The sequence below is a fragment of the Ciona intestinalis genome, chromosome 14 (genome assembly GCF_000224145.3).
Source record: "Ciona intestinalis chromosome 14, KH, whole genome shotgun sequence".
Lineage (NCBI taxonomy): Eukaryota > Metazoa > Chordata > Ascidiacea > Phlebobranchia > Cionidae > Ciona > Ciona intestinalis.
This window is the reverse complement of record NC_020179.2, coordinates 789251-811940: the sequence shown is the minus strand read 5'-3', so window position 1 is coordinate 811940 and position 22690 is coordinate 789251. Positions and strand designations below refer to the sequence as shown.

General features: G+C 37.0%; 1 protein-coding gene and 1 long non-coding RNA gene across 6 annotated transcripts; one reads left to right on the top strand and one right to left on the bottom strand.

Moving 5' to 3' along the window:
• The first annotated feature begins 23 nt into the window (after positions 1–23).
• LOC100181386 (proteoglycan 4) lies at positions 24–21688 on the top strand. 5 transcript variants are annotated; one of them, XM_026837642.1, is made up of 15 exons: positions 24–220; positions 1857–2164; positions 2352–2494; positions 5788–5842; positions 14070–14140; positions 14381–14515; positions 15172–15318; positions 15579–15654; positions 16011–16122; positions 16530–16726; positions 17259–17442; positions 17654–17838; positions 19582–20121; positions 20152–20651; positions 20818–21688. In XM_026837642.1, the coding sequence occupies exons 2-15, from the start codon at positions 1970–1972 to the stop codon at positions 20924–20926; spliced, it is 2649 nt and encodes an 882-aa protein (XP_026693443.1). In that variant the 5' UTR covers positions 24–220; positions 1857–1969; the 3' UTR covers positions 20927–21688. The 5 variants fall into 5 exon arrangements, with proteins under 5 accessions (XP_026693443.1, XP_018670348.1, XP_002130300.2 ...); XM_018814803.2 differs by having other exon boundaries at positions 19582–20636; XM_002130264.4 differs by having other exon boundaries at positions 19582–20651.
• On the bottom strand, positions 14381–15235 carry LOC113474871. Its single transcript, XR_003396572.1, has 2 exons — positions 15146–15235; positions 14381–14554 (listed from the first exon to the last, which is right to left on the bottom strand). It is a non-coding gene; the product is annotated as an uncharacterized LOC113474871 (long non-coding RNA).
• Positions 21689–22690: the final 1002 nt, after the last annotated feature.

Here is a 22690-nt window from a genome sequence, read left to right as displayed (position 1 = left end):
ATAATTTGTAAAAGCAAGCGAAGCGTGAACAGTTATGTAGCGGATAGCGCGCTCTCTCTCGCTTTCTAGGTAAATAGGGTAGGTTAGCTAATATGTTGCTAGTTTAGTATAGGTATTCAAGTCGTCTATTAAGTTTTATTACCGTTTACACGTGTGGAAAAGGCAGGCAGAAGAACAGTTATTGCAATTTAAGAAAGAACATCTAAAACACTAAACACAGGTCAGTCGAATGTTCATCAAAGTAAATAGACTATAATATCCACCTGTTAAGCCAGTTGCGCTAAAATTTACGAGCTCGGCGTTCGAATGTGTTGGTTTAGATCAAAAACAGTTTGGTGCTTGCGGTAAAGCTGTCGCATTTTAGCTTTTAGTTGCCTATGGCATAATCGATAACTGAGGTTCCATTACTCGTGCGCCGATCACGTTTTAAGTTCAGAGCGTTCTAAGACTGGAAGCCACTCAAAAGTCTTGAGTTAAATTTACGAATTTTGGCGAGTCTAATTAAATAGGAATGTCAGCGTTTGGTTTGTTTATATTGTGTATGGTGATATTATACGCAATGCCGCAAATTACGCTTCCGGGTTTTTTACATTGTTGTTATCTGTTGTTTGCCCACCGAGAAAAGTTAAAATAGCGAACAAGTATATTGAGTGAAAATAAACTTTATAACCAACACGAGTCAGTAATAAGTTTTTCCGCACGTCGAACGTTGTGTATAATGAAACATTACTAATCGCCGGCGTAGTACAAACGTATATCAATTCCACTAAGCGCCGTTGGAACGCAGTTTCCGCTCAAAATGACACAAAATCGAGAGATACAGTAGTTACAAAGCGAAGGGTTCTATTACGAACGCTCCGGCCTATTTGAAACAAACACGGGCGACCAAAAACAATAGACCCGAGATTGTTTACGTAGGATCATATTTTTCATTGTATCATTGTAATCCGGCACGCTAGGAACTCTGTGTGTTTGCTCTGGTGGAGGTTTGTTTGTAGTTACAGCTAACTGCGAAGGTATCCAAAGCCTCATATTATTTTGCCAACTCCTTACCGTTTGTTTGGCCAATGTCAAATTTTGGGAATCTGTAGGACAACGCACTACCCGAACGAGCTAACTAAAATGGCGCGTTTACCGCATGAAACAACGCTGGTTTGCCCTCGGTTACCATTAACAGATGTCCGCTCAGTTAATACACAACCACACCTACATTAATCAATTATAAATGAACGACAGATTTTTTTCAATTATTGGCCTGGTTTTCGCGTCCACATACAATAATAATTACGAGTGCCGGCAATTGTTTTCATAACAGCACGCTTATTACCGGGCGGCGTTATGATTTCGCTGGATTATTCAGACAGCTATCAGCTGCCTGCCGTTCAGTCGTTCATGAATGACCAATATACGCTTTGGTGTTACACCCATAAGCCCCCGCCGTGCGCTAGATAGCCGGCTATTGTAACCGAGTTATTAATAGGATGTTCTATCAATGCGGACCAGGCAATTTTAAATTACCCAAAGCAAAATGTAAAGCTTATATGCATTGAAACAAGTTCAGGTCAGGTTCGCGTTGCATGCAATTTTAACGAAGCGTTGAAGCGGCAGTTACAGTTTACTGAGCTAAAAGCTATTTGGTGTAAGCTAGCGTTGTATGTAAACGAGAGAAGCCATAGCTGCATATTACGTTTCGGCGTTTTAATATATAGTTTAGTGGGGTAAGATGGGATACAGTTAGCACCATTTCCTGGTCGTGTTTTGAACAATACTCAACGCTATTTATAGTCGCGGGCTTCGGTTATACTTTCTTGTTTTTTTTTACCGAAAAACTAATCGACTGTATTTATTTATTTCAGATCGAGGTGTCAGTCTAATTTGATAAGTGAAACCGGGATCCAAAAGCCCTTTGACGAAACAGCCGTCCAAAAACTTTAACTTGTTCTCAGAGGCGGGGAAACCCCGCGCGACAATGACAACTTTGGCTGCTGACGTAAATCAAGACCGTCAGTCAAATTATCACCAACAAGACCATTTAGTCACCATGCATCAACCAGAAACCGCGAAGAACGTCCACGTTTATCTTAACGGCGATCGATTCTTTCCTGGTAGAAAGTTCGTTGTGAATAGGAGACACATAAGCGACTTTGATGGATTTCTAAACCAGGTTAGATTTTTAATATTGTACATTTTACACAATCATTAAAAAGCGAATGTTTTTCGTTCCCAGGCCTAAATTTTATAAACATATGCCCGTAGGTTTTACTTTTGTGGTTTTAAATTGAAACTTGGATTTTTGCAACTAATAATTTTTAAAATGAATTTGAAAGTTTTATCTTTTCATTAATTTTTAGGTCACAGTCGGAATGAAGGCACCGTTTGGAGCAGTTCGTAACATATACACACCAAACCTGGGCCACAGAGTACGAGACCTCACCCAACTACAGAATGGAATGGACCTCGTTGCAGGAGGTGTCGAAAGGTTTCGAAAAATACAGTGAGTTTTATTTTGCTTGAATTATTTTTTTTCGAAAATTTGTACGCCTGTATTGATTGCTCCTTAAAAACCTTTTACTTACAAACCAAAAACTTTTTAAATTACGCGAAATCCCTGATGCGCCAAAACCGAATGAAAACTTGATAACGTAAACGATTTAAGTACGATTTTGCATGCGCGAAGATATATAGGCATCTACACTTCGCGAAATTTGACTTCTGATGTCACTCGACGCTTGTTTTTGTTAGTTTGTCAAATTATTGACCGGCAATTTGTTAAAGTTCAAACTGTCAAGCCACACATTTGGCAACAGCAGCGCCATGTGTGAGCTCTCGACACGGCATTCGAGTGGCTTCCTATTGTTTTTATTCTGCTATGCGAATGTTTGGATTACAGTCAATGGTCCATCGAATAACTTTTGAAATTAACCCCGTCGGTGCTTATATTATGCTCTGATACTGTGTTGGAATTTTGCCCACTATACCAGCAGCATATATTCTAAAACAATGTGCATCCGATTAAATCATTTGCTAAAGCAGGCGGATGGCGCTTGTTAAATAATGCAAACTAGTTTTGCTAATTTTCATTTTTTTATTGCTATTTTTAACGTGCACAGTGTGTTTGGAGAATTCATATGTTTGAGTATTCAGCACGGCTCAATTACAGCATTCAATAGACCTAAGTTTACCTGATTGCGTAACCCTGTTTAGTAAACCGAATTAGATCCGAAATTCCTCTATGTTCCCGTGGACCGTGAGTTCAGAAGACACACACGCCCACACAAACTAATAAACCAAATCAAATGGATAATATAGTGAAGTGTAAACTCTTCACTAAAACGCCGGGTATCCAAGGTTTCAAAGGGTGTAACTGGTACGTGGCCGGTGAAAGCGACGTAACCTTAGCAACAGCACGCACGTAAATCTGGCGTAAAAATAAATACGTTAGCGAAAAGCGTCGTTGGTTACGTTACAACTATATCGGTGTTTACTTGGGATTTCATAGAATGTGACGTTCAATTAAAATTACTTTCCGGTCACCGTAAATTTTACGACATCAATCGTCAAACCTATTTTTAACCGCTTTTGAGAAAATGTACGTTCATATATATAGTGGGGTGGGGTTAGATAAGCCATATTTTCCTTCTCTTTTTTTGACCCTTTTAGTAGTATTCAACGAATGCTTACAGAATATTGTAATAGTATCACCACGACTCAAAGTGGACGTTGTTAATTTTTCAAAACATGATTCGAAAGTATGGAATTTATAGGTGGTATAATGGTATCCTATCTTGCCCACTACTATGCAAACATGCTACACCTGCTGTATTTTGTGATAATTCTCTTGCATTGACTATATACCACGTTGTCAATCTATCTACCACGAAACATACACGCAAAGTTACAATGTTTGTCCGATCTTATTTCATGTTTTACAAGTTTTATTGATCGTTAAACGACGTTTCGGTATCCAAACACAAGCTATTAATCGTCGTATATGAAACACATTAATAGTAAATGAAAATTCCTTTAGAACATAAGATTCATATATCCTAATGGTATTTCAAACAATTAACAACGGTCTATGGAAGTTGTGAGGATACGGTTTTATAATACTTTAAATGTTCTTTGTGTACTACCGAATGGGACGTAAAAATAGAATGAAAAGGTGTTCCATCCCCCCCTACTGTACAACGCTTGTGTTTTAGGTAGTACAGCACCACTACTAAAATTATGTAACAGTGATTTATATTTAGCAAATATGCACAAATGTTTTATTAACAGGCGCGTTTTACGGCTCAAATATTGTACATATAACATTGAGCCTATACACAAATAGTTAAGACAAAATTACCAGTTCGCTGACACAAAATTCAATATTATTTTGCACCACAAAGGGCGGCGACTAATGCACCGATTACACAACATTGTATAGTCCAGTTTTTCACATGGTTTCAATGAAATGACGCAAGATATTTCAATGCCTGATAATTCAAAAAGGATTTATTTTAAATCCCAAGCACTTAGGACTCATGGCCAATCTTTGGTTTCCAAATATCGGCGGATTTTCGTTCCTTTGGCATCTATAGTGATAAATATTTCCACGATGAAGTTCCTAACTTTATGAATCCACGACTCTAAATATTTACATACCTCGCGGCTTAGTCGTTTGTGGGATAATTTAAAAGACACGCCTGAAAGGGTGATTTTCTCAAAGGCATGTTATAACTCGCCAACTCTTGAAAAGCATTATCTATATTGTCCTGAATATTGTGTAAGTGTTTATTGGCTTTACAATTTCAAAACTAGACTTGAAAATCAATAATAGGGTGGGGGGCAGGACACCTTGAGAACATAATATCCAAATATCTTGATCGCGTTTTAAACAATTAACAACAGATCACCATAGTTGTGAGGATGCGGTTTTATAATTCTTAGAATGTTTGTATGCTACCAAATTGTACGGAACAGAACAAAAAGATGTCCCATCTTACCCAACCCCACTATAAATATTTAAACACCTTTTTCTGTAACATTAAGGCTTCGATTTGTCATTGATTTATTTTTATTACACTCACTGGTAAACATGTTTTGGGGATACTGGCGTGTATATGTGACATTTGTGTTTCTATCGTATAACCCGTTAGTTTGTATAAGCGTATACGTATATACCTTTAGTATAGGGACGCGCATTGACGACAATATAAACGTTACTGGTATTGTGTTTGGGGCATGACCTGTCATCGGTTATTGTAAAAGATGGTCACGTATATCTTCCGTGTGCCTTTGTATCGTTTTGGTAATAAGTTACAATACAAAAGAGAAATATTGTGACAGCTAATACATAGGATATAGGTATGTCAACAAAGACGATTTAAATGTTTAGTTATTTGGTAAAGCAAATCGTTTTTCAAATCGCGTATAGATTTGATTAATACACTTTGTTTAAACCGCTATATCATTTGAGTATATTGGTGCTCTTGCTTAAATTCAATTATACCCGGCCTACCTCGCCATAGGACCTTACCTATGGCTATGTATATAGTACAGATTGGTATCATTTCATAAAAATGCAGTTTACGTACGATTTTATGGAATATAATGGAATTTATGCAAGAATTACTAATCCAGAAAATTTATATCACATTCGCAAAGGTATAACTCTATTTGCAAAGTGTAAACATACAGGTGTTTTTTCATTTTGGATTTAATTTAGCATTTGGTATTATACATATATCCACAGATTCTGTTTTGGTATTTTTGCTCCAAATTGAAAAGTATATTCTATTTTAGATACAAAGAGATCTACCTCAGGAAAAAACCGCCACCCAGAAGAACCATTTTTCAAGTTTGTAATCATTTATACAATATGTAAAACATAATTATCATGCGAATGTAACTTATAACTGAATTCAACCAGTTTTAATACAGCATATTTATATTTAACACGGTAATACAACTTTTGGGAATATTCACAAGAGATAAACGGAATATAGAAAGGGGAAATTCGGTATTTAGGCATGATCCATTTATTGTGTTATGAAGATAATATATTATCTCAATAATTACATAAATTTATATTAAAATATTTTAAAAAAAACTTCGGCAATTTGGATAGAACTATGTTTATAGTGTTGAGATGATGTTATAATTAATTATTCAAGACGTCAAGTTGTATTTAAATTTTACAATAAAACTCTCGAAGGTAAACCTTGGTTAACTACGTTGTCCGAGCGACGTTTTGTTGGTTCGTCGCCATGTTATAACTCCCAACCCTTTACTGTCGTCTAGTGGTGATATTATTCATTCTGATGTTGCATGAATGAATAATTGTAACTTATTATCTTCGCATGGCGGGGCAACAACGGTTGTAATGACACGGGAGTTCTGTTTCACACACTTTGTGCCTTATTTTAATTCGGGGTTCTTTAATGTTGCGTATGTGTTGTTGGTAATTTTTATGTTGGATTTAATTGAAATCAACCCGTTATTTTGATGGGCTTTGAAATCTTGTACTGTTGGGTAAGATTAGTACCGCTAGCACATAAAACCCCACATTTCATTCGAGATTACTTATATTTCGTGAAGCTTGGTCCATATTGCATATGGAGTTGCAATATGCCAACAGGTAAAATTAATTATCGATTACATTTCTCAATTACTTGTAGCTGTTGGCGTGTACGTCGATAAGACGCAGCGCCGCGTCGCTGATTGGCGCAAGTCGTATAGCGTGATGCTGCCTCGAAAATTCGATAAACAATTACAGATACCGAAGGTGCTGCTGATTGCTCTCAGCAGTGTTGCGAGCGATTTTCAACCTTTTGCAGTGATGCGCAACGCTTTTACCCGCGCTTATTTCACCCCTTTTTACATTATCGTATATTTTAATCTTAAGATGGACACATTAAAACACCGCCATGAGAATTCTAATTATAGACTGTCGGGCTCTAAACGGTGAACTGTGGCATACACCACACATTAGATTTTCCACTCTATCGATTGAAGCCGAACACGACATAAAATATTTATTAATTCTAAGCACGCGTTTGCTCTCTTAGAAAATCAATTATCGCAAAAGCTTTCAATTTATTGTTAATGCCATGGATACGTGACGTCATTTTAATTCTTACGGTGATGTCATATGTGAAATGGCTATATACCATACGTTGGGTAAAAGAGAACTTTCGTAAATGTATTCATCAAGTGTATAACACACAAGGGAATCAATGTATGTAAAGATCACTCTGCGCCTCGAAGCCTCAGGAAATAGTCCTTTTTAGTCGCCCTGTACAGTCTAGACGAAGGAGTCAGCTTTACTGCAGGTTGAGCGCAGTTTGTTTATAGCTCGACCTTTAGTGGGTGTGTCGCTGACTGCTGCTGTTACCACTCCCCTTTTACTGCAGTCGATTTTCAATTTGACTGGGTGCGCCAGTTTGCAAAGGCAACTGAATCGCATGAGATGAGACGTTGTGCCTGGATCGATGCGCCTCATTCCCTCGATGCATTACGTTGTAATTAAGTGCGTTTTTTGTGCCACGCGAGGCAGACTGTAAATTGTAAGGCGCTTGCAGCAGATGGTTGAACTGCGCGCTTTGTGAAGACGCTTTGGTTAACCGTTTTAACGTTGCAATGTACCAGTGAAGAGTTTTCTAGAAAATAACATCTTTAGTTAGGCGATTTGTTATGTGTTTCTCATAAGCGTTAGTTTAAAAGATACTAGCGTTTTACAGTTTACACGATGTTAATGATAGAGCTATGTAATTAACAGCGCTGGCAGTAAATGCAGGCAAACGAAGCACTTAACTCGTATACCCTATCAGTTTAGTCCAATAAGTAGGCAATATAGGATTAGTTTAGTTTCAGGGATAATCTTTTTCCAGCCATGTAAATCACTGCTAATCAGTTTTGTTCATCAGCAGTCTAGGTTACCAATAATCGAAGATAGCTTGCAGTATTGATTCATAGAGTAGCGCCTATTACTGTACATTGAAGTAACTATAGTATTACTACGTTGTTTTATCTTTATTCAGTATTCGTGTTTAATGTTTTGGTAATTTTGCTCCAAACCAACTAAAACGGAGACGAAATAAAGCGGATGTCCGTATAATTCGAATTGTCTAAACAAAGAATTTATTTGAAGATTTTTTACCGTTTCTAAGGTACGTATAACTGTTGTTATTAAAAGGTGGACTATTTATTCGCCCGAAGTTGGTTTAACTAATTAGAATAATATCGGCATTTTTTTTAATTCATGAATTTTGCTTTAAATAGAGACAGTAGCCTTTACTTTTCCTTGACACCTATCTGTTTTAATTACTATGAATAATGCCAGATAATTACGCAATCTCAAGCGGTTCTGTAGGTCCCCAGTAAATTAGAATACAAGGTTATACGGGGACGTAATATACTACTGTGGGGTATACGATGAAATACTATTAGCCCCTAAATTTCACATCCCCCGATCGCATTTTGAACAATGGACAACGCTCGTTTGAAGTCACGGGGCTACGGGTTAATATTTCTGTAAATATTGTTTGTTTACCACCAAATAGAATAAGGAAAGAGGATAAAACCTGTCCCATCTTACCCCGCATTCATAATAACAACTTTTATTTGTGAATTCAAATATGGTAGCGGCAATCCAGTTTAGTTAAAACGGAAAGACAGGATTTGGCGACAAATGATAGTCGTTAAAACACGACAAGAGGTTACATTTAATCGAAAACTACGACTAACAAAACACAACGAGCCATTTATTTTGAATTAAAAGTTAGACTTCTAATGGAAAGAAAAGTGTGTATATTCAAATACAAGGGGTTCATTTCCATATAGCTCGACCTTGGTAGTGGGTTACGTAATTTCGAGTCTTGTCTGAACTGATGGTCGCTGTTGTTTTCGCCGTTGTTTCCCGCAGACCTTTCGCAGCTGCTTATCTGATGACGTCATGCGTAGGAATATCTGGCACCCAAGTCACGTTCTGTGTTCGTTTTGTCTCGACAGATCAATTGAAATTGAATTTAAACCGATTTTCGAACCTCGTCATCGTATACTTGGCAGTGACTGGCAGAAAAACTCCGTTTCTGTCAGACAATTCAATTGTGGCGAGGCTTTGTAACATTTAACCCGTTATTGTCGTAGAATGGAATAATGATGTATTTAGTCGCTCGAAAACGCCCCACATTAGAGTCGCGAGGCTATACGGTTATAAAATTCCGTACACATGGGTTGTTTACTACCCAATGGGACGGGACAAAGGGTGCAAATATGTTCCATCTTTCTCCACCCCACTATATCGTAAAGATAATGTAACTTTATGTAGTATTTTGAGCTCAATAAAGCCATTTATTTTAGCGACTAGTAAGCTTGGTCATGCATAAGCAGTCTGAAAATACACCAGACCTGTCATATAGACTTGCTTATTGAACCGTTGTCTCAAATCTCCCATCCAGTGAGCTTCGCATATATAATGCATGATATAACCCAGGCGTCCCGGCAGTGTTAGCCATGCCACCAATATAACGTGTTGTGTGTGTTGGGTTCACGTGACGATTTCGTCATTCCCCCATGTCTTCAATGTAAAACGGGGCATTGCGACTTGGTATGCGAAATCGTAATGCATATTTAATAAAGGAATATACATGCTGGAACACGGAACCCGTGACAGGCAGTTTTTTACATCTCATGCCGTTGTATTAGGCTTTGTATTTTAGAACAAGTGCGTCCGAAATGATATGTAACATTTGATTTATAGTAGGATAGACTAGACGGTACATGTGTTTTGGTTGTCTTTTCTTGTCCCCTTTGGTAGTAAATATTCACAGAATTTTCAACTGTATTACCGTTGCTCTAAAAGAGCGTTGTTAATTGTTTAAAAAACGATCAGGAAATATGGGATTTTCCTGCTAATAAGATGTAATCTTACTCCAAATTACAATATAACTTACACGGCGTATGGATGAACCTTCCGAAATAGTCTGTGTGGTGACAAAATCAAGACGTTACAATATGAAATATGATCTTCCCAGCAACTGTAACCGAATCGTCCGATGCCGTGGAAACGGTTACATGTTTCTTAAGTTGATACAGGGTTAAATATGTCTGAACATTCTTATGCTTTGCCATGACACTGGCGAAAATCCGGTCCAATCCAGTTTAAACCGACATTTTCTGTCACGTATGGTTGTCAAGGGTAATTATATTTTTCGTCATACTTTTTTCGGATTCGATTGGTTCGAGTCCCATGGGCAGAACAATCGCTTCTCATCGATTTGAAACGCTAAGATTACACGATTTATTCATTCTACCTCGCTAACAAGGACAGGTGATCTTGACGGTGACATAAATAGGTCTTGATTTAGTAGGGTGGGGTAAGATGGAACGTGTTTTGATTTTATTTTCTTGTCCAGTTTAGTAGTAAACTAGGAACATTTACGATTACGGGTATATATTTCTGTGAATATTCTTTATGTACTACCAAATGGGATGATAAAAAATGGAAACGTGAACCCTCCCATGCCCGAACATACTAAATGTTTTGATCGTATGAATTTATTCGGCAGCTGTGAATTACTATACAGCGTATATCTAGCACATGCGTAGCTTGTTTACGTCTCCTGTGTATCAAGCATTAGAGACGGTTGTTTGGTAACGGCTTGGCAAAAATTATGAAAATTCCCTCCTAATTTCCACTGGGACATACTGATCAATCGCCAGTTGATATCCAGCTGTGAGAACTTCCTTTGGGAGGCTTTTCAAGTTTTTCCATTTGTAACCGCGGCTGGTGTACTGGTTTTCCAACATTTGACAAAGTGGGAAATTGTTAGCTCGCAATATGGCCCGGAGTTTCTGGGTTCGAGGTTTGATTCTGTTACTACTGTGGCCCTGTGTGTTCATTGGACAAAATTCATTGCAGTAATAGTAATTTCGTCAAACCGGTGGGAATCTTCCTCACAGTTACATATATGTTATAATTTGTAAGCGGGCATGATGAGTATGAAACAGAACACCCTTGTTATACCAACCTTCGTTGTCCCGCCACGCGTCCGAGTATAAATAAGTAACATCCATCATCACATGCCCATCGTGTGAAAGCAACACTTTCAACAAAACCATGTATTGTCGTATAGTTCACCTACCAAATTCTTCTCCCCCTACATCGATATCGACCAGTGTGGTTTATTTGGCCCGAAGTGATTTCCTAAATGACGTCACGAGTTTTAGCAGTTGTCGCGACGGAGCTTAATGAATAATTAATGCACCCGATTCCCACGGACTAATGCTTTTAGTATAGACGGATCGGGCGTCTGCAACCATGAGATTATACTTCGCGTTGTACTTTATAATTAAGTACTTCCTGTTTTTACTGTTCGAGGCTTCTTCCGCGCTGTACCTCTAATGTTATAGTGTGGAACGGTTATTCTGTTAAAGTGCGTTTAAAAGCTTCGCCTGTCATTTTATCCTGTGTGTATATTGTCTCCCAAACTTGCGGCTTTAGAACTGCCATGCGTGTTGTTATAACGAAGTAAAAGATTAAACCTACTGTCCAAATTAAAGCTCATTGAGTTGCTTTGTTTTCAATGATCAAAGAATCTCCCCAGCTGTTTCAGCTGTATGTTCATAACGGTCGGCCATCTTTGGCTAAAAGCTTGCTTTGTCCATTTTCCTAATCGGTCAAACTTTCAAGTAGCTTCGCATGCACAGCTGTGTTTTAAAACCGCCGCATTTTTCGAATATTTAATTTTAAATCAAAACAAGTAATTTTTTCCCATCGGAGGAAAAAAAATGTTTTTCATTTATTGAAAAAAAATTTAAACGATTGTTATTTAATACGAATTTTGTTTAGCATCGAGATTTCAAAGCTTAAAGACTTATAAAAACTAATTCAAGTCCATTCATTCAAATAAGAAATAGCTAGTTAAAACAAAAAAAAAACGTCTGCAATTAAAATTCTTCATAAAAATCTGCGCTAAAATTGCTCTTGTAATATTACATGTACAGCAGCTTATTATGGGCGCATTTTTTCACGTTTTCCGTTGATGAATTTCTGGGTACTTGAAGTCCACGCGCAGGCTAGTCTCTTATGCTTTGCTAAGTGTCCACTTAAAAGTGTCCTGTTTGATTATCCACATGTAACGACGCAAAGACAGAAAGTGAATCGGTTAATTACACAGAACAGCGCACGTTCTGTACGGCACAATAGACACAATATTACTGCTACGGCTCTTGAGGTAACTAACACACGATTCAGCCACCACATCATAGTGTTGTATGTGAACTGAATGGTGATCGATGGAGATTGAATAATATCAATTACACTTGACTTGTCACCAGCTGTAATGCCTTTGAAACATTTAAACATAACATTATTACATGGTAATAAAACAATTATCCGTGTTTAAATTGCGCTACATACTTAAGTCTCTTCAACTTAGTCGACGAAATAAGGAGAGACGGAGTACAGATCTTTACCGCCACCTTGCAGCGGAATATAATTTACTTTTTCACATTTTCTCAAATAATAGCGACCAAAGTGTTTCTAGTAGTGGGTCTATTTTATGTCAAATAAAATGGTAACCACATCCTACTAGAGATATCTTTAGTAGGTCGTGATGTAGCACATATTACTGGTGGGCAAGATGGGATATCGTTGGCACCTAAACCCATATTTCCTTATTGTGTTTTTGACATTTACAACTCTTTTTTAGAGCTACGGGACTACGGTTACATTTCCTTGTTTTACTACCAAATGGGACAAATAAATATAATTAAAAAAACATGTCCTATTTTAGAAATATCACCAGCGCTGTTTACTTACTTGTGTGAGAAATCAAATACAGTACTCCTAATTTAAGTAATTAACGACTCCCAAAGCGTGCTAGGTTACTTCAAGTTCCCTAATCGCGTTAAAGTACTTCGTATCCCAAATCTTGGAAATACATCCCTTTGTTACGTCACAAGGCATGCTGGTTCCGTTATTTCAAGTGCCGCAACCGGTGATCGATATACAAAACAACATACACAACAAACAGCCACAATTTTGTCCCGTAGTTACTCGTAGTACACTTGTCTGGTACTTAGTGTCCGTTTTGTAATCTCGCTCTTGAAACAATAGATAGATGACGTGATTGTAGGGGAATCTTCACAACGATTGAACCGAATTTGGTATCTAATTTTTGTGGAAGTATTTTAAATGCATGGCCTTTTTAATTTGAAATGAAAAAGTGGTACATGTTAAGGTTTAATTAAACCATAAGACGTACAACCTGTTAAAATCAAACTTTGTAAAAATAAGGTTTATTTTTTGGGACGCTTGTTTTTTTTGTAAAATTACATAACTATACCAGGATTTCTAATATATCATGGAAACGGTCAAACTTGTTAACGAATTCTTAAACTTGAAATTTTCTTTAACCGCGTAAATAGCGCTAAAATCACTGCGTATGTTTCCTATACATCGGTCCGTGTGAATTCCAGGCTTTGTATTTTTTCCACGAATCCCTTGCGGTTTGTCGCTGTTATGTCTAGCGCTTATCAGTCATTTTGGAATGATTAATTCAAAGCCTGTACTTCGAAACGGTCGTGGATAGGTGTCTAGACAGCGAGTTCTGAAATCGGCCTTGAAGTCAATTGTGCAAGGCAGTATGTCGTCGTGTAGATATAAATCTTGGCAGCCAGAAAGCCATATTCTGTTAAGGCGTCGTGTTCTAATTCAGAGATTACAGATATACTCTCATAAGGTACGCTTTTCCTAATCACAAATGTCTCAGAATTCGTTAAATAATCAGTTTAATATAAATTAATCAACACTTTGTTACGCTTTTGCAAAAAATTGGGCAGTTTTGATTTACGTTGGAGAAAAAACACTTAATTACTTTTGTGTTATCTATAACTTAGAATTCTAGGATGATATTTCAGGATATATGTATATTGTAGAACAATTCGTAAAATTGCCGTTAACGATGACATACAACTATTATGATACTGTTTTGTCTGTTCCATTGTAAAAATAAGATACGACGCTAGCTGTACCAAGCCATCGATCATCACGTTAATAAAGTTTTCTGTTTTCTTTACAGTTACCACATCACAACAGAATGAACGTGTCCGCGAGATGGCGCAAGTACGTCAAAGAACCATGCCAAATTTAGTGAGTCGATTTTCACCGAATAATTTCAAATTACACTACATTCCTAAATTATAACACGCGCAAACTTAAATAAGTGATAACGGTAGCCTTTTCTCGCGCATGTGAGGTTAAAACTAGTTACATTGATGAATATGCACTAATGACTTGATCTATTGGATTATTATTTGAACAGAACAAGTTACATTAGGTCATATACAATTTCATTAAATCTATTTTGTTTTCATTTAAATATTTGTGCAGTGTTTATGGAAACGGGGACATAAACGCTCCTGCTATTCGTCTCCTCCTGATTCCACGAGCGATGAAATCCTGGGACCTTGTACTCAGTGAGATCACAGAAAAGATTTGTCTTCGAACCGGTAAAGCAGTGCGGAAGTGAGTACACGATGGCTGGATTGTTCGCGCTATTCTTTGCTGCAAAGAACTGCAGTGTAAAATCGATAACATTGAAATATAGTAGGGTGGGGGCAGACGGGACACCTTTATCACATAATATCCAAATATCCTGATCACGTTTTAAACAATTAACAACGATCTGTGGTGGTCTTGAGGATACGGTTTAAGAATTTTCTGAATGTTCTTTGTTTACTAACAAGTGGGACGAGAGAATAGAAAGAAAATGTGTCCTATCTTCCCCCACCCTACCATACTTTTGTCATGTTTGTGTTTATGCTATATTATTGAAGTTTCGAAGCTGTATGGACACAGGGCGATCGAAATCGAAAGGTCTGTCGGGACCGCTACATAAATAATTCAAACCTGAATAAACAATTCCAGGATGTGGCCTTTAACCGACCAACCGCAACCAGATTTCAACACAAATAACTAATTTTGTTTGAACTCTACTTTAAATAACTCTAAACAAAATAACTCTAAAACAAAAAACAAACAAATTGTGTGCAATTCTAAAACATAACTAAATTTGCGTCCCTGTTTTATACTCAATGCCCTCACCTAATTTGAGTAGTTATTTTATAGTTAACGGCCTTGTTAGCGACAATTTACCTTTCTAATTAGTGATTTCTTCACAGGCTTTACGATATGGATTACCATTTACTTGGCGATCCCTCTGAGCTTGAAAACGGCAAGTATTACATCGCAGTCGGTACTGAACGGATAAAGAAGATTGCTTACGGTGACATCAACTCTATGCAGAAAACACATTCTCCTCGAAGAGGGTAACTAGAATGTTAATTGCTTGAATAAATGAATAGATGTTTACTTTCGGGTGGCGGAGAACTAACTGTAGCTAGAACACGGATGTTCTGTTTCTTACACCTTGTGCTCGCTTACAAGTTGCAATGTATGTAACTTTGTCAACGGCAGTCGTTATAACACGAGCGTTCTGATTCATACACCTTGTGTCCGCTTACGAGTTTATCTATAGCATAGTTGTTTTATATCTTGATCTTGTTATCAATACAATTCACTTCTACAGAAACCCTCTCCCGCCGATCAAGCGACGTCCAAGGCCGCCGCAAAAAGAAGGAGACGATCAAACGTACACGAAAATGGTACGTCCGTCGACTTTGTTTATAACTTTTGCTTGAACTACTTTGTTTCCTATTTCATTTGTGTTTTTCCTCCTTTAAAATAGCGCAAAGTTAAAAGTTTTAAAGTTGCTCACGTAATTAAAAACAATGACAAACAAGGATACATACTTGTTACATACATACATATTTCGTAACCCGTAGGCCGGCACAAGGTGTGTGAAACAGAACATCTGTATTATAACGACTATCGTTTTACCACCACGCGCGGTAAATACGTTACATTCATTCATAATATTATACAATAAGGTAGGCTACAATAATAAAAATTGCAATTAAATACTTAGCTTTATATCATATTATTTAAACCCAACGTACAGTACGCCCAAAGGAAGCAACATAAAGAAGAAGAAGAGACAACTGTAATGGGTGCAAGTGCTTTGACGGGATACAGACCACTCAAAACGAAAAAGTACAAGCCCAAACCACCTGGTAAAATAATATTATAATATAAAAGTCAAGAAGTTTATACCAATCAGTTGAAACTAACATTGCTATTTTAATATTACACGTTTAACTGTTTCCCCTTTCAATTTTATTGAGGATAAAGCACAGTTATTATTGTATGGGTGTTGTCCATTTTTCCTACATTAATTTTAACCTGGAAATGATTAAACACCTTTGGCTTATTGTTTGTCTGCTAGGTAGCTTCTTTTTTTTCCAACTGAATGTAATATATATGTTAATAATTGTAAGGGTGTTTAAAAACTTTATTTTTTTTGCTATAGCTTCGCTATTGTAATTAAGAAACAAACAAAATTATTATTGTATTATCAATTTAAAAATATTTTAAGTTATAAAACATTTTTTTTACAATCTTCATTTACACTCCTCACCAGGTGCCCATCCAACACATGAAGGAGAATCCGTATTCCACGCTAAACCTGTTAAGGTGAAAAGATCAGGGAAGATGAACAACATCCCACATCCTCCATCAGCGGAGAGCGATGGTGTCTTCCATGCAAATGGGGAAACCATCCGTGCCGAGGAAGTCCAGGAGGACGAGGACACCAAAGTTGATCTTCCAATTGACCAGGTAGAAATAAACAATCACCCATAAACAGTAGCATATTTAGAAAGAAAAATGAGTTGGTGTTTTGAAATGGTCTGGAAGGAAGAAAATAGAGTGAATACCCCTCTTCCAAATAGGACAAAACTGTTCAAAATAATCTGTGTTTGGGACAAAGGCATTTTCAGTCACACTCTCACTAATGCCAATAATTTTCAGTTGCAATGTTTACACTTTTAACTTCCAAAGTTCTAGTTGTTTAGAAGCACACGGTTTTGTCAGTTTACTGTACCTGGCATACTGTAGAAGCACTACAATGCTATGTTGTTGTTTTTTACATTTACTCCACATTAGATTAAAACTGAATTGTTCTAAGGTTCCTGGAACAATGGCATATTTAGTTTCACTTTTACTAATATTAGCTTTAACACCTACAGTTGCAATATAACAGTGATAATAAACTTTCAAATGAAATAGTTTTATTGGCCTTGCATTTTGTATTTTCACAAGGTCATTCTATGTTACATCCTCCCTACATTACATTTAAACTTTTTCTAAGGTTCCTGCTGATGCGGTTGATGAAGAAGCCATTGATGATCAAGCTGTGGTCAACACCAACGGACATGATGAAGATGTCAATGTTAATGTTGCTGCATCCAATGCTGATGAACATCGGGAGTCGGAACCAGTGATTGAAAACAATGAAGTCAATGAAAATGACGAAGCAGGAGCAGAGGAAGAAGGTATGGAGACAATTTTATGATTTTTGGATACATAAGAAAATAAATAAGCATGTTTTATCTTTCCTAACTAATCAAACTATACCTTTGCATATCATTCTTCTGCATTTAATAAATATAATTTCCAATTTCTCAGTAATGGAAACATATCCTCCTTTATTCTTATCTAACAGAAAAGTTGCATGCCATGACCCCTTTACCCCTACTAACACAGATTACACTGCTCCTGTCCCCGCTGCCGCCCCTCCCGTTACTAACACCCAACCAGAAGAGGAGTTAGTGGAAGAGGAGGTAGAGGAAGACCAAGAGGATGAAGTTGTACAGGAACCTCTTCCAGTTGTTGCACCCGTGCCAACAGAACTTCCAACAGAAGAGCAAAATGGAGTTAAAGTGGCTGAGGTGAGTTATGCAAAGTAGAATCCTTGTTGTTATGTGACTTTGTCGCATGTAAGTGTTCAAACAAACGTTGTGTATGTGTTATTGTCACAACACAACTATATACTACACTTGGTTTAGAATTGTTTGTGCTTGGTATGTTTCTAAAGGTGTTGTATTTTCCATTGTGTTTTTGTTGCAACTTTAGTGTTCGGTTTTAGGTAATGAAAGACCACAAGCGTCAGGTTAAAGTAAGAAACAGACAGAAGAGAAATATTAAAAAACAGAAAAGCTGTGATCAGAGAGAACAAGACATCAATAGTAAAAAGTCTTGGGTTTATTTTTAGAATTCGTGTTTTGCTTATGTTCAACATATAGAGAGAAAGAGCTTGTTTTTAATAGTCTTCAATAAATGTAGCCCCACTGTGTTGCAATAAATGGTCCTGTTATTTTTTTGCTAGTTCTGATAAACTGTGTATCATACTCATTCTGAATGAAAGATTTTGAGCACAATGGTTTAATTGTTTTCAACATTTTCAAGTAGCAATCTGAACAAGTATTTATTAAATAGCAGAAAAGAAAGTTTTCAGATAAAACCCGCAATCTTCTGTTAGTTAAACTAGACATTATACCCATACAGAATGATCGAATGGCAGATACCGATTGCAGCTTGGGTGAATTTGTATAAACTTGTTTGTTGAATTAGTGATATAACATGTTACTATGTATAGACAACCTGATTCAACACTAACTTAATACACTTTTAAACTTTGACGAAATCAAACATCCCAAAATTTGATCTTGTTTTGTGTGAACCCGAAATTTGCATCTGTAGATTTGTGATTAAACGGTGAACTAAACTTTAAAAAAAATGAGTTAATGATAGAAGTAATACAAATTTATAAATTAATTAGCATCTTATGTAACAGCGGTTTAAATCAATCAAAATCTTGCGTGGTAATTTTGGTGTAAATCAGTAGCAAAGACAAGCTTTGGGTTAATGCTTGAATCCAGGCTTTGTTGACTTTTTCATAGAACGGAGTGGAGAGGGAATTGAAGCCGAATTCTCTCCAGCAGCCGACAGCGTGAAGAACTAAGATACCATCAAGCCTACCATAGATATTAACATTAAAAGCAATTAGAATGAAGCAAAGATAACCCTTTAACTAGCATGGTCGCAATAACCCTTAAACAAATAATCCCATATAATCGAATAATACATATCTCAATTGAGCATCAATTTTACTGGAAATAATTAAACCGATTTTAAATAGAAATGGTAGATTGTATGCTGTGAGAATGATGCTCAGAGAATATGTGAAACTTCCACTGGATGTCAGAATTATTAACAATTCTTGCATTCTGGGCAGTTCACGCATCTACAATGCTTGTAGTGTCTTTGTATTCTATTGCATGCTGTCTTACATCTTTTAAATTACCCTCTCCTAAAGTCTTGCTGATCGGAAGCAATTAATATAACTTTATGCCTGTGATACTCTATAACCATGTCGCACTTTCTATTTTTATTTGAAAATTATTTTCATACTCCTTTTACCTCTTCAAAACATCTAAATGTACATATAGCAAAACAAATACAGAACTCTGTAATATGCATCTCAGTAATCTTCTTTGCTTTAAATGCTTGATAGTATGTCAACATATGTTGCACAAAACAAGGTAATTTTGTTATCTTCCTGTTGCATTAATTTCTGTGATTTCTGTCTGCATAATCATATGCAATACTTAATTGAAGAAATGTTTTTACAGCAACATGAAGATGAAATTTTGGAGAATGAAGTCTTGGCAAATAATCAAGAAGATGATCAGGTTGTGGGTGAGGATCTTGTAGAAGTAGACGCAGTTGTTACCACAGATGGTGGTGATGATCAAGTGTCTGATGAGGTTGAAGCTGATCTGTTGACACCTTTGGATGATGTTGAAAAGAACACTGAACCACAAGATGAACAAGTTGATTCTAATGACTTGGTTGAAGCTGAAAATCTAAACCAAGAAGAGTTAGAAGAACCAAAGGACCATTTAGAAAATGAAGTTACAGAAGATCAAAAAGTTGAAGAGGATAAATCAGCGAAAATAGAAGATCAACCATCTGAAGAAGTTCAAAACCATGAAGAAGCCGAGAATGATCAAGATAAACCTGAAGATGATCAAGAAGTGGTGATACCAAATGAAATTGTTGCAGTGCCAGTTGTTGTATCAAATGATGAAGACGAAGCAGTTGTGGAGGTACCAAGCACCCCAGAAGTACCTGCCCCTGTTTCAGAAACTCTTCCTGATACCACAACTTCTGAAGCATTACCTGATGTGACAACAACTTCAGAAGCTGCTCAAGATCTAGGTGAAGATCCAGCTGTGGAAGACCCGACCAGTGCAGTTGCTGAAGAACCTGAGAAACATAACGAGGTAACTTCTGATGTTAATGAAGAAAATCTAGCCAATAACGAAGCTTCGATTTCTGAGGATCTTGCTGAGGATGAACATGTTGAACAAGAACCAGTAAATGCAGTTGAAGATTTAGAAAAAGATGATGATCAAGTGTTATCGGAAGAAATCAGACCTGTAACTCCTTCTTCCCCAATCCCAACCACAGAGGAGGATGCTCTTATTAGTTTTGATGATACTCCAAAAGAAACTACTGAAGATCTCAAAGAACAACCTGATATACAAAGGTCTTCTGCAGATGGTGAAGCGATCATTCCAACTGAAAACTCTGAGAATGTGGTTACAGAAGACGCGGTTCCCCTTGACAACAATGGCAATGTTGATGAATCACTCAAATTGGTGTCTCCCGAAAATACAGCGAGGTTCGTTAATACAAGGTATTGTATGTGGTGTAAGTTACCCGTTGCCAGAATATTTTCACGAAGTAAACACGTAGCCTATTATAATATAAAGGGCTTTTTATGCGACGGGAATCGTCCTAAATTATTATTAATAATAAGGTTTATTTTGTGTTTACACTCTAATCAGTTTCTTACATTCCAGACCAGCATCAGACGCACTTACGGTGAACGATGATCCAGCAGTCGCTAGTTCTGTTGAAATAAAATCAAGCCTGCCGAACGGATCGGCTGGTGTAGAAGTCCCCCCATAAAAAGAAAATTAAGGTTCATCTTAGTTCCATGTTTAAGAAACCTTTCCAAATTTTCGGTATCAAAAACACTTCACAAAGATACTGAAGACGGTCGTCTCATATTTCCGCAGTGTTACACTTGTTTTTGTACTGTGGTGACTTTCCTTTTTGCAGTTATAGCAGTTAATTTTCTTTTTAGTTTTACACATTAATTTATGAGCTGTATTATTCGAACCAACTGGTGATTTTTGTTGCTGTCATCGGCTTATAGTTTTCTTCCACTTATATTTTCCTAACTGTAACAAGACTATGCGTATGTACATCTTCCTATACCTAAAACGCGCACATTTTCTGTAAAGAAACTCCTTACAAAGCAAGTAACGCCGCACAAATTTGTTAATTTAATAGTACCATGTTGGTTGTGCAGCTCATTAAGTATTTAGCCCAAACCGTCCGATGTCAGAGAAGTGTTTTGCCCATGTACTTGAATGTATATTAGCACTGTAAAAGTAAGGCTCTGTGTGCTTAGCGTACATCTGTCGTGAACAAGTGTATTCTGACGCCCAGTAAATTGACTATACTGTGTCCATGAAGGTAAGCGCTATAGGTTTACGTCTCTGGAAAGAGCCATAAAGTCCACTCATTATACTACATACTTATTAGTATTATGTCGTTGTAGTCCACCCGTGTTGTGTTTATTGTTTTTGTACACTTGCGCACATGTAGTCCGCTCTGTTTTGGTCACACTACGAGCATCGACTTATTAAATATTTAAAAAGCAAACTTTGTTTTCAAATAACAAGACATGTTTAGCACTACGGAGAATTGTATTGTTTTTTTATGACCTTTAGAGAGTCCGTCGCACTGATTGGGTGCACCCACTTTGTTTAATATCGTTCTATATGAAGTAGGGCGTATACATGGCAATATGCCTTTAACGGCAATTGCTACAACCCAGTGGTGACTAATGGTCTATAAGATGTCAGCCATACAATAGTAAAAATGTATAAATAACATACGTGGTAACTCGTAAGCATTAGGTTCAAGCCTGTATAAAATATAACACACGTTATAACGACTGTTGTTTTCGAGAATAAAAGAAGCTCTATTCGTTATATTTATTGTGTTCCAGCCTAAATTCATACCTAAATACGAATAACACCAGTGATAAGATGGATACCCTCATCCAATAACAACCCATGTTTTATATTTGAATGTAATGAATTACTTTACCATCGCGTGGTGGGAAAACGACAGTCGTTATAGCACGAGTGTTCATACACCTCGTGCCAGCTTACGAGCTACCATATATGTTGTGGGCGAATAAAGGTTTTATAAATATAACAACGCCATATTAAAGTCGGTTACATAATTCTGTAACTAGTTCAAATTGAACGGTAAACGTAAATAAAAACCTTGACCGTCTTACCCAATTATATAAAAACACTTTGAACGCTTTTTAGGATGGAAGGGTATGGCCATGCCTAGATAATTCTGTGGACCATCTCAACCCAACCTATTACAGAACGGTCGTAATAATGAAAATGGATACCATTTTTAGGCATATAGACTGATTCCTCCTTTCTAGAAACGTAAGCAGTATACACAGAAAAAATGAAGTGTGATTCTGTGCAATTAAACCGTTCTAAATTCATAGCCGACTGAATTTCTAATTAAGTGAATGTCTGACCTAGATTTATTGTTAAGTTTAGCACCAAATCTGAGCCAGCGATAAGCAGTCTAATTAAATTGGCTGCTGGCGATAAAATAGGTCATCCTGAAAAA